At 41.5% G+C, this 13365-nt stretch overlaps 1 protein-coding gene across 2 annotated transcripts in view; it reads right to left on the reverse strand.

Moving 5' to 3' along the window:
* The window catches only part of dlgap2a (discs, large (Drosophila) homolog-associated protein 2a), a 134418-nt gene that overhangs the window by 28254 nt on the left and 92799 nt on the right, over positions 1-13365 (reverse strand). The window contains exons 3-4 of one of the 2 annotated variants that reach the window (XM_025057136.1): positions 9595-9809; positions 402-470 (exon numbers count right to left, since the gene is read on the reverse strand). In XM_025057136.1, the coding sequence (XP_024912904.1) occupies positions 402-470; positions 9595-9809 (284 nt within the window). The remainder of the gene's footprint in view (positions 1-401; positions 471-9594; positions 9810-13365) is intronic. The other variant, XM_025057133.1, reaches the window with a different exon arrangement.

Raw genomic sequence — 13365 nt, forward strand, 5'->3', positions numbered from 1 at the left:
GATGGATGGATACATAGATGGATGGATGGATACATAGATGGATGGATGGATACATAGATGGATAGATGATGGATGGATAGATGGATGGATGGATAGAGAGACAGATGTATCGATTAATAGATGGATACATAGATGGATGGATACATAGATGGATGGATAGATGGATGATAGATGGATGGATACATAGATTGATCAATCAATCGATCGATCGATCCTTCAGGAGTTCCCTTTGTATTGAGGGGCTAACGCGCTCCCAGTGACCTCACTCATGGTCCTGAGTGTTTGACTCTGTTGGACGTCCACACTGAGCGTGTCAGCAGGGACGTGAGCCAGCTGGCTCCCACGGCTGCGACCGACCACCGCAACAGGGCGGAGAGGGGGGGCACCGAGCTTGTATTCACCTTAAGTCTGCAGCAAAATTGGTGATGTAGTTACGCATGTCACTGTTGATTTTATCCAGACGGTAAGAGCTGTGGGCAGAGAGAAAAACACAGTTACTGGGTCCCACAAGTGGGAGTGGGTGGGATGGATGAGACATCACTGGGAAGGGAGTCCAATGGCAAGAAATGTTTGCTTTGGGGTTGTTGTTTTTTTTCTTCTTCACCAAAGTGCTGCAAACATTAGGGTGATACAATACGATGGGCGTGTCCTTGGTGTTCACAAACACACACGTGAATGAATGGACTCAGGTGTGATGTCATGTGAGTTGGTTGAATGTTTTATTGAACAGGTGACACACAAGTAGAATAATAAAACAAATAAATCACGTGAAGACAAAAAGGTTGGGCACACACACACAAAAAAAACAGCAAAGATGAAAATAATGTTGCAGTACAGCAGTGAGTCCCAACCACTGGGCTGTGGCACGTTAGTGGCCCGTGGGAAATCATCGGGTGTTTCATGGGAAATGACATACCTGTATGGTTTAAAAGAATAAAACTGTCTTTGTGACAGTGACAGAGCAGAACAGACTACTATTCCACAAGGTGGCAGTAGATGGCTGTTAAAACTAGATGAGAACTGTTGAAGACGATCTTTGTGTGTCTTTCTTCAATTCCTGTGAGTTTTGTTCAACTAAACAGGCCCAGGTTTCCCACCAACAAAATGAATTTTGAGTAAATTGAAACAAGACGATTATTATATGTCTTAATATTTATATCTGTGATATCTTTGTTTGGTAGTGCATCAAGTCATATATGTGCAAAACAGATTGGGAGACACTGCTGTACATCAAATATCAAATACTTTTTCTCAAGGCTAAGGTCAAAACAATGGGTTTTGTTTTTGATGTAAATGACAACAAATTACAGAAGATATTCTGCCAGAAAGGATATATATTACAATATTTTTAGTAACGTCACAGCTACGAGACACACACGAGTACTCTCATCGTAGCATCAGTTTCAGTCAAAATAAACTATGAGCTTCATGATAAAGTTTGACCAGAAATTCAACAAATGTCACAACATGTTTGGCCAAGAAGCTGATTCAGCTCGTTGGCCTTTTTGCGCTAATAGGAAAGGTCGCGTTGCTACCTTATATATGTAATGGTGGAATGAGTATACAGAGTAAAAACTACAGTCCACTAAGAATGAGATAAGAGGCAGCGGCAGCAGCAGCAGCAGCAGCAGCAGCAGCAGCAGCTGAGTATCTTATCAAACGAGGGAGAAAATCCGGCCTGCGAACGAGCCGCTGCTCTGCAGCACCAGCAGCTGCAGTAATCCACAGAGGAGGAAGTGAAACAGATTAGATTCTGCTCCATCGACATTTTGGAAATGATAGAGTGGATTTACTGAAGTCATTCAGTGACTCCACCTCACACACACACGTGACTACAGGGCTGTACATGTGACAGTGACAGCTGTAGCTCCAGGTTGTCAATCATTGATACTGTATGACGTGTACACACACACGTATGTCCAAGAATCTTTATTTATGACACTAAAAACGCCATTTCTCTACAAATTCACTCGAGCCTAAATACTTTTACAAATTGTCATCCAGTTTCCAAACTCAACTTTTACTTGTTTAAAGAAGTTTCCAGACAAATCAATCACAAACTAATTGATTTTTTAATTTGTTGTAATCCATTTTCATTAGGGATGTTCGATCATTTTGGTTGAGCGATATTAGCATATTTTGTAATATCTGTAACAATTGTTATTGTTTTTTCTTCCGATAATGAAAACCTTTTGCGAAACGAAGACTAGCTCTAAAAGTGCAATGCCCCGGTGACGAAACAATGAAAACCTTTTGCGAAACGAAGACTTGCTCTAAAAGTAGTGCAATGCCTCGGTGACGAAATACAGTTGCAGAAACTCGTTCTAAACTTCTCAACCCAGCTTCTCCAAAAACGCCTTTTCCTCCTCACGCACAAACGAGCCTCTAGCCACTAGATGGCAGCATTGCAGCGCATTTAATGAATCTATTTTGTTTGTATACACAATCCTGGTGCTAGCAACTCATACAGTTGGTTTTGTCGACATTCAGGCTACTGTAGCAGCTCAGATTTCCCCAAATAATGTAGCAGTTATACCTCCCTTACACACAGGAGGTCCTGGGTTTGAGTCCCAGAGGTACTACAAACTTCAAGTGCGCCTCCTGTGGCAGCCTGTGTGGATTGCAAAGACGAATAAGGAGCGTCCACCAAAGGCACAAATGTAATATTTTTATCATCATCATCATCATCATCGTCCTTGTTTTGACACTGTTTCAAATTAGTTCAGTATTGAATGAAAACAGTCTAGTATTTGACTAAAATCAGACAAGATTATTTGTACAGCTATTTCTTATCACTGTTTTTAATCCTATTTATCATCTAGCTGTTATTTATTAGCTGGGTTACACCACTGACTTGGAATCCGGAAGATTCATTGAGTGAAGTCAAGTTAAAAATATGTGAACAGGAAATTAGGCTTCGGTCGTGGAGGCAGAGAGAACACGATCTCTCTATGCGTCACACGTCGACCGCAGCCACACATCAGTGGAACCGAGCTGTGCCTTTGACCTTGACTTCTGAGGGAGAAACACTGGTTCGCAACGATGTTTGAATGAGTAATTACATTGTGTCAAATCAATTATTATCGAATGCTTAGCCAATGTTAACTTTGATTCATTACGCTGACTCAAGAAGCTAATCATGGTTGGAAGGTAAACAAACATGAGTTATTTTAGAAAGTGCCAGAAATGTGTCTGATTGATTGGCTGGTGCTGCCGAGACACTGGACCTTCATTATTCAAAGTGATTAATACTGATGTCCTTCACTGCATTTGTGCCACTGCAAAACTTTTTTTTTTTTTTCAAACATGACACGAGTGACTCAGGGGCTCGTTACGCTAATGATTATGGAAGTGAAAGTCTCCACATGTCATAAAGACGTTATCATTATCAACGTCGCGGTTAAACATATTTGGCAGGAACCACCGTTCAGTTTTTCATCATGTCATAGCTGCACACACGGAACCTGAGGGTTTTAACAGTCATTAATTCACAAAATCGTCAATGTCTTCATTTTTTTTCTTCTTTTTACTTTTTGTGCAGGGGATGTTCCGGGTCAGCGGCCCAGTACCTGTGACATGTTCCTTATTGTTGAGATGAACAAAAAGGGTGTCCTGTCAACCACCAGGAGGCAAAGACAGAGGGGGAGAAGGGGTGACACAACCTGACAGCCTGTTCTGACTCGTCCGTGATTTGCTCCGTAGCTGCTGCGCTGCTGTCAGACTTCTCCGACAGGACATCGAATGCAGGAGGGGAAAAAAATCCCAAACTTCACACTCGAATTTCATTTAATTTTCATGTCAATGAATCAGTGTAGCAGCAGATTTCCATGTCAGCTGTCAGTCGCAGCGAAACCTGGATCTGTGCTCACAAACAGGGCAGAAAGTGCTGCAGTGCAGGGTTTCAGGAAAATGGAAATGAGCCTCGTTTGAATGTAAAGTTATTTCACTAGATTGATTGTTGTTTTCCCATAGACACGGGTGCATTAGCGTAGCCGCACCAGCTCTGGTTTTCCAATCAATAGTAAAAAAGTCATTTCTTAGCCACTTCTGGTTGGACACTGAAGATGTCCATTTTTCCAGCATCAGTCGTCATTATTTCAAATAAAGCTCTGTTGACCGCTACAAACCTCCGTTAGCACTACAGCATCTTAGCTTGATTAATGGCACAGCTATCAGCTAGTGAGATTGATAATGGCAAAGTACGTACTTTAAAAACCTAAGAGAGCGTTAGCATTCCCCTCGGCTCTGATCACAGAGGAACAAAGAAATATAAGAGCCAACGTCATGTTGTGGAACTGAGCTCTTATGTCGCGGTCGGTGTGTCGGAAAGTTACACTGGTAGACGGATCTGGACCGCAGACAGGCCATTGGAGAGAAAAATAAATCTTTTCCCATGACACTTTGCTCTTGCACAATTTGTAAATGTGCAGAAGTGGTCTGGTACTAACCTTTTTGTCCTATGAAATGTCACGTCTTAATTAGGGATTGTTCCAAACTGTACGATACTGCAACTTATTATCGGCCGATACAGATATCAATCTGATTCTTTTCTCCACCAGCATGCCGTCCACTGCCGTTACTGAGGCGATGGTTTCCTTGTTTACGGCATATTGCGGAAAGTTAAGTTTAGCATTCAGGTATTGGATCGGCTAGCTAGGCTATAGCAGTTTTTACCGCTGCTTCAGCCTGAAATTTTAACCACTATCAGACCGATACTGATCCTGAGTATCGGACTGAGCCATCCCTAGTCTTAGATTCCGATTTCTTTAAATTGACAGCCTGTACGAAAAGTCGAGTGTTCTTTAGCAAATATGTATCCCTGTTTTTTTCCTCATCATCATTTCTTCTAATTTCTGTCTCTCATTATTAGACAATAACTCTATCTCAGTAGGTAGTAGAGTTCTCTTACAACTGAAGGGTTGTGGGATCAATTCCAGGCTTGGTAGGTTATAGCCTTGCTGAGGTAGGTAGATGGCAAATACTGCAGTGTACAGCACTTAACGTATAGAGCGAGTCAAGATAATTTACCATGTACCTGTAAATCTATACATTTCCCAATGAATAGATAAAATGAAGGTAAAGTACCTTTAAATAATACAACACACCAATGCCAATATACTGAGTCTCTGCTTTTAGCTAATAAGCTGTCACGACGTACTTATTAGTTAGGCTGAACGCAGAAGAATTTTTCAAATAATTGCTGTGTGTAAAGCCAAAAAACAACCCAAGAGAAAAACAACGTCTGAATTTAGGTATTCACCACGTAAACCCAACGGAATCCTAAAGGAAAAACACCAAATTGAGTTCTCAAAGACGGTTCTGGGCGGTATGCAGAGTGGTCCATAATGACACACTAGGGGGACAGTCGTGGCGTCTCGGGACAAACCTCGTCCTCATGACTCAATAATACTGCTGCTGCTGTCAATGAAGTCAAAGCCGGGGCCGCGCGGCCCCATCCCTGCTGGTCAATATCTTCCTTTCAGTAGAAACCCAGCAGCCTCGGTGTAACCACCGAGACAGTCGTTACTCAGCGGGGCCTTGGAGTACTATAACAGCAACTGATAGCGTTTCCTGCCATTGCCTGCTCATAAATCAGTCACTGTTTGCGGCTATTCAAAATGAATCGCCAGAGAAAGCTTTGCGAGGCACCGAGGAAGACGCATACCTCACTGTGGCGGCCTCCTGCGTTACATCATAATCTGAAAGAGAATGGCCAGGATGGTGCATCTACCGTGACAGAGTGTCATTACCACGCTGCCTGATCGCAATCCATTACTGTACTGGATGACCACTCAGTTTTTCGTCGGCTCCCTGTGCGTCTGTAAAAAGTATTAGTACAAGAATCGCTTGATTTACCTCGTCTCTTTTTCATGTTGAATTTCCTGTTTAGTTTTGTATGAAACTGCGGTTTATACACAGAATGCTCATACGTTAGCAAGGAGGTTCCCAAAGTGTGGGATGCGCCCCCTAGTGGAGCGCAGTGCCATTGCGGAGGGGGGTGAGGGTGGCATGATGATGATCGTCCAATAGTGTAAATGTTTAACAATTGATGATTTAACGGATTTGTTGATGACGGTGTTAAATATATATCCAATAGTGTAAATGTTTAACAAGAGACTGATTTAACGGATTTGTTGATAACGGTGTTAAATATATAACTGATAATAATAATAATATGTAAAGGAAGCCATTAAATTTAATTCTCGTTTTTATGTTTGCTGCCACCTGTTCGATCTGCTTGAAGCAGCAACAAAGCAACACCGGGCAGTCTGAGCGTGCCCACTCCGCCCCTCCCCACACACAAAATCTCACTCAACTGAACAAAGTTGTCAATGCTAGCAGAAAATGGACGAGTTTTTGACGGGATTTCCCACGCATACGCAAAATAAAGGATGTGTGTCCTGTTTTTGGGGGGCAGAGGGAATGGCGGAAGAAGGGGAGGGGGGGGGGGGGGGGGGCAGGAGAGAAGATCTGGGGACCACTGCCTTAGCCTGAGGTTGGACAGAAGGTGAGCCATCTATAAAACATGACCAGCCTGTGAGGTTTGTGTCGACAGAACATGAGGAAGACACAAGAGGGGGCTACTGAGTGGAGAAGACACAAACTGCCACCGTGAGATCCACAACACTGGAGACAAATGACCTGAGATGAACTTACATCCTGGACGCCTCTCCACCACTCCACCAGTTCTTTTTCATTAAAAACACAAAGCAAACCTTTCAGATATGATTTCCTCATAACGTTATCGTATCAGATTTTACAGCCCAGTCCTGTTTGGGTTTCTTATTATTACATTTTGTCCTTGAGCATATTTTACACATGAGTCGTGAAGCCCAAAATCTTGTAAAATTACACAGGATTTGTGGAATTATTCCAGTGACATCAGAGTCCAGAAAAAAAAATACATCAGTGAGGTGAGTCAGACCAGTACAATCAATAACTATAAGTGTTTCCTCCATCTGTTCTCATGTACAATTTTCATATTCAATGAAATATAATTTTACAAAATACATATCAAGAACATATTATAAACAAGTGTTTGTCCATTTTTTTTGGGGGGGCCGTGTTTGGTCCCTAAGCCGTATGTTTGACACCCCTGGTCTAACGGAATGTATATAGTCGTAAATGTTTGATGAATGATAGTTTTTTAAGTCTCAGTTGAAGACGTTTAATACTGTTGACCACACGATACTTTCTCTTTGATACTCGCAGTTATGAAATCCAGTTGTGTGTGATTGGACGGGAGTTTGGCGTTTGGCCGGATCCTGCCCACAGGCCGCCAGTTGTTGATCACCGGTGTAAAAGTTGAGGGGTTAAAATTAAACAAATGTCATTCTCGCATCCTGAATGATTAAAGAGCAAAACTGGAAGAAGAATGAATGAATGTCACTCAAGTAGAATGGGTTGAACGGACTTGACGTAAAACATCAACCACCACCTGAAACCAGGCAGATTACTATTCTCTCCACAGACACCAGTCAGCAAAATGCTGGGTTTTATCAAAACAAGGGATTTTTTTTTTGCGGGTCATCCCTGTAATTACTGTTTTTACATTTATCTGTGAACAGAGAGAAACAAAGTCCTCTGGTGGAGGGCCGAGGCTGAATTCACATTCATCTAGTGCCATCTCTTTGAGTAAAGACGGGAAAAGATTAATCTTCCGTGCACTGTGCATTAAAGCAGCGTCTGAAGTGCTGTAACAATGCAATCTGAAACCACAATAGGCAGTGAAAAAGGGACGATGAGTAGCATCGAAATTACTCTGCTTTTTATTTTTATAATTGGAAAATTAACGTTGAAAAATTGTCCTGGAGGAAGTGTGGCAACTTTTATTTTATTGCTTTTTATGTTGAGCAAATGTAAAATTAGCTCAATGGTAATTAAAAGGAAAAGCGTTAATAAAAGACAATAAACAAATGCTACATACTCCACCATGTCTGGTGGATGGAAGGTTAGCATGTTCAGGTCTCAGCTCCATCTGATGGTCAACGTACAGAGACCAAATAGCCAGACATTCACATTCAAAGCTAATCTCTTCTTGACACTGAATGCATCCTTTGGACTGTCAACGCATCAGAGTACTATATTTTCCGGAGTATAAGTCGCACTATATGTTTTACCAGCCAAAAAAATGCACAATAAAGAAGGAAAAAAAAAACTAATCTCTTCTTGACACTGAATGCATCTTTCGGACTGTGAACGCATCAGAGTACCATATTTTCCGGAGTATAAGTCGCACCGGAGTATACGTTTTACCAGGCCAAAAAAAATGCAGAATCAAGAAGAAAAAACCCCCCATATATGTCACCCTGGAGTATAAGTCGCAGTGCCCTCTAGTGGGTGTCAGTGTGAAAATAACAAACTTTTTAAATTTTTTTTTTAATATTTTGATATATAAGTCGCACCTGAGTATAAGTCGCAAAACCCAGCTAAAGGATGGAAAAAAAAAGTGACTTACAGTCCGGAAAATACGGTAAATACAGAGATGTATATATGCCGTATATCAGCAAACCACAACTTGACCTTTCCTCATGAAGGGTCATGGGTGAAGCTGAGGTGGAGTTTTTGTCTTCAGTGAAGCGGAACCATAACCATATAACCAGCATTAACCTTCAGGCTTCACCTGCAGTACAATGAATTCATAGTCTCTGACAAGACACCAGGGCCGCAGAGTTACGTCACTGTGTGATGGAGATATTTCCATCATGGAAAAGGCTAGCGTCCTCGGACACCAAATTTGGTACAAATACTTGGTAGATGTACAAAATTAAAATAAATAAATAAATAAAAAACTACCATGAATATTTATGTGTCCATCCTCCTGTCTAGACTCTCACTGAGGAACTATTCACTGGTGACCATGGACTTTTAGGTTCTCCAACCAGATTTTAATTAGAACTGTTTAAAAGTTCAGACCAATTAAAAGTAAACAAGTAAGAGACCAGAACTCAACAGAACAACGAGGTCTAAAAAAGGAGAACCTTCACACTTGACTAAAACGGCTTCAGTTCCAACACAGCGATCATTATCCCATCATGCATCAGTGATAATGTGACAACCTTTTCTTGATCTTCAGAGGTTTAAAGCAGTTCATTAATGATTTGCAATCTCTGGGTCGTGGGCTGAACCAAAGCACAAACTCAAGTCACCTGTCCATCACGTGGTCGCTATGGAAACAAACAACTGTTCACACCAAGCGTAATTCCCTCAACGTATTATTTGAGTGATGAATTCAAAAAGTACTGACTACTAAAAAAAAATCTTTCAGGGACTGATTTAAATCAGCCCTGGTATCATGGTGGTAATGTAAGGCAGTAATGAGGACAAGAGCCAATCAGAGAACTAGAATTCATACATGATTGACTTTGAAGTAGCATGAGGGACATATAAATACAAATACAAATATAAAGGCCTCGCATGATGAATGCTCAAAACGGTAACTTTAAAAATGGGCACAAGGAATGGGTGTGCTAAAGATAAGGATCAGACATTCGGATAATAATTAAATAAAGACAAACATCTTTTCGAGACACACTAGCTGTGTTCCAGCTAAATATATATTTATATATTTAAAGTGATAAAACTGTGTTTTACCTCTGGGAGTCCAACAAGTCCCTGGGTCTGATAATGGCCTTGACCAGAGCGTCTGGTCGCACTGACTTCTGTGGCGACGTCTTGGGGCTGGAGTCTGACTCGCCGCTCTCCTCGTCCCCCATGGCTTTGACGTAGCTGCTGCTGCGCATCCTACGACAGGGGATCTCGTCATCTTTCCCGCCACCGGGGTATCCTGCCCACTCATCCTGGGGCACCTGAGTGTTGGAAGTGATACTGTCAGACGTTGGATACGTTACACGGACATAGATTACGACACGTGAAGAGAAACATCCGGGAATCGGTTTGAGATATCGTCAAATGTCAGCTGTGAACACAGGATGGAAAGATCAAACCTGTAGATGGAATGTTAAATTATATTTAGCTTTGAATTCAACCTTTTTATCACATAGAAATTCTGACCAAAAATGTCTTCAACCAGGTTAAAAAAATGTGGCCACATGTGGGCCACATTTTCACCCCAATTGTTGTTCAAATCAGTTGAAAATTTGTTGAAAATTTTGAACCAAAAATGTCTTCAACCAGGTTAAAACATTTTTCACCCCAATTGTTGTTCAAATCGGTTGAAAATTTGTTGAAAATTCTGATTTTTTTTTACATTGTTACAGTGAAAAACATAATGTCTGAGACCAGAACAAAATGTTTAAAACAGTTTATTATGATATAATAAGCTGACTTCTAAAGATTATTTTTTTCTCAAACACATCTCACTGTCCAAACAGTCACAGTCAGAAGTATTTGGTCTCATGTCTGAATTAGTGAGATCTCCACTCTTAATATTCTTCCTTTATCTTTCTGTTGCAGTTGCAAAGAACAGCTCAACTACAACAGTAGGTGGCAGTACTGCAACTCACAGGACCCAGTAAGAGAAAAGCAAGGCTACGGGTGTTAACAGGGTTAGCTTAGCACAATCCAGGTTGGTTTCAATGACTGGGTGACCCCACTTGAAGATCTACCAGTACAGATAGGGGGCGCCGCTGCATGTATACTCACACCTACAGCCAAATACACACAAATACAGCACATCTGTACCCCCCCCCATCAATCACCGTTCACATTAAGAGCACAAATACATATACAGAGAGTGTGTGTAGTTACCCCACATCACCACCATCCCTCTGTTCGCAGCATCTTTTCTCCTGTAACTGAATGTACTTCTCTCCAGTAAACTGTGTTGACTCAGCACTTTGGCTGATGACACTGTCATCTCCTCTAATGTAGTTAATGAACTGCAATCATCAAATAAAACTTCAGTCAGAAATCCTGCAACTCCATCTGGGAGTCAAAGGTTTACACGATGATTACGCCGTCTATTCCGCTCTGACAGCTACAACAACGGTGCATTCAGCCAAAGATATAATTGAGGTAAATCCGACTGGTGACAGATTCTGATTACTCAATAATAATTCTACAACAATTCTGCATTTAAGAGTTCGTTTTTTAAATCAGCCCCAAAATCCCCCACAATCCCCTTTATTATCGTTAAACTGAATGAAGCTTGTAATTACGGTGATTAGACCGAGTTCGTGGAACTGATTTACTGGTGACAGGCGGCTCTGAATGGTGTCACCCAAATCACTGTGTGAGGTAAATGTCACCAATTTGAAAAATAACAATTACAATGTGATTGGCATTCAAACAAAAAACAAAAAAAAAAACAACAAAAAAAAAGCAGGAAATGATTCATCCATTTCATGGATTCATTAACGACTCAAAGGTGTTTTTAATTGTCTCACGCTCCTGAAGTTGGTGACGCCGACTCTATTGACCTTTGACATTAACTCACGCTCCTGAAGTTGGTGACGCCGACTATATTGACCTTTGACATTAACTCTCACACACACACACACAGTAGTGACTGTGCCAACAACTGTCACATTAAATCAAAGCAGCCCAGACCACGGATCATTTATGGCCCAGTATCACAAACAACAATCTTTGTTTCTAATGACGAAAAGTCTCATAAATTTATGAAAAAAAGACGAACATTCTACGAGAAAAAGTCTGACATTTTATGAGAAAAAGTCATAATTTAGATGTAAAGACGAACATTCTACGAGAAAAAGTCATAATTTAGATGAGACAAAAGTCGTACATTTGGTTTGAGGTTTGAGGTTTGAGGTTTGAGGTTTGAGGTTTGAGTCCTCCGGCTGCCAAGTTACCACTGAGCTGCTTCTAGCAGGGCACCATCCCGACACACTGCTCCCCCTGCTGACTTTGGTAAAGGGTTACAACCGGAGGTTCCATTTTGTTCTGCTGTGTCACAGTAACAAATAATTCACTTTCATTTAGGAACTTCTCAGTGCGAGGTCTTCAACTAATGGTCCTCGACCCCAAGGAGTGAGCACAGCGGGTTGTCAAATGTTTTTCTTAATGAGGAAATTTTATTTTTCTTTAAACTTTGAAAACCAATTATACAACACATGAGTTGTGTATTTGGAGTCAAGAATTAGAGGATTTTTTGTAAAATGATTTTATTTTAATTAATAATAATAATAAAAAAAATCAATTACCTAAATCCATTTGTAAGCCTGTTGTGATCCAGACAGGAACTTGGAGACCGATGCTTATGCCCAGTGAACACATACACACTCCGACACACACTCTGACAATGGTCATTCATCTGGCGTCCGTAGACAGTCTTGCAGCAGGTACCGAATGGAGTCGATGGGTTAATTAGGTCTTGGAGGGGTTTGGTATTTTTAGACATCTAATTAATGAAGGGGATGCTGGAGGCCAGGCTCAAGCTGTGGAGAGATTTGTTTCATTTGGACCGGCTGATAAACTGGACTGAGTTTAGGTCGTCTCCCAGAGAGGATGGAAAAACATCAGTGAGTCTAATAGCTGCTGCAAAAACACAGGTGGAACCCATAAAGTTTAGTTTTCTGTTAATCAGCCAATCAAACTCTCCAGGTTAGTGCCGGTCGGTACTTTTTAGAGAATGGGACGACATTGACAGGAACAGATATCCCTATCAGGCATTTGAGGTTAAAAAAAAAAAAAAAGAAATCAACGGGCCAGGCGGTGAATGTCGCTAAGTTGACTAAATGATGGCGACAATTAGACGGCAGTAGCTTAGCAACATAACAAAACAGCATCGTAAAATGTGCATTGGTTTAATGCAAAGTGACAGGAAGTTGACTTCAATTTGGCCGACTTCACTCCTGACCCACGGTTTCCTACTTTATTAAACGTTACAAATTGACAGTGAACACAACCAGGTCTCAGGCTGGGCAACCTTCACAGCAGTGGTTCTCAAAGTATGGGTTGGGTCCCACCGGTGGGGTCGGAGACTTGATGGGAGGAACAAACAGGACAACAACTGCACTCATAAAATATTTTCTCATTTTGAACTGATTTTTATTTATTTATCAATTTGAAATGTAATCTGACAAGATTTTTGTTGGGGCGACTGACCGAATCGGATTGACCGAAAAAGTTTGGGAACTGCTGCTTTACAATAAGGAAATCACTGGTTTGCTGGTTCGATTCCTAAGGAATCAGATTGACGATAAGTCTGAATCTGAGCGTGAATAGTTGTTATCTCTGTTTGTGGCCACGCCTCCCCCTGCACCCCTACTGGTAACTCTGATAAAGCAGTGGTAGAAATTGAGTGGCGCGAGGTCTCGGACTGTTACGAGGGTGGAGCCAGTTCCTACAGTCATCGAGCGAAGGCGGGGCTAACACCGCGGGGAGTTCACCATCTCAACTGCCACGTACACAGACGACCGTACAGAGACAAACCTCAATCCA

Source organism: Cynoglossus semilaevis, chromosome 1 (assembly GCF_000523025.1).
Source record: "Cynoglossus semilaevis isolate Cse_v1.0 chromosome 1, Cse_v1.0, whole genome shotgun sequence".
Classification (NCBI taxonomy): domain Eukaryota; kingdom Metazoa; phylum Chordata; class Actinopteri; order Pleuronectiformes; family Cynoglossidae; genus Cynoglossus; species Cynoglossus semilaevis.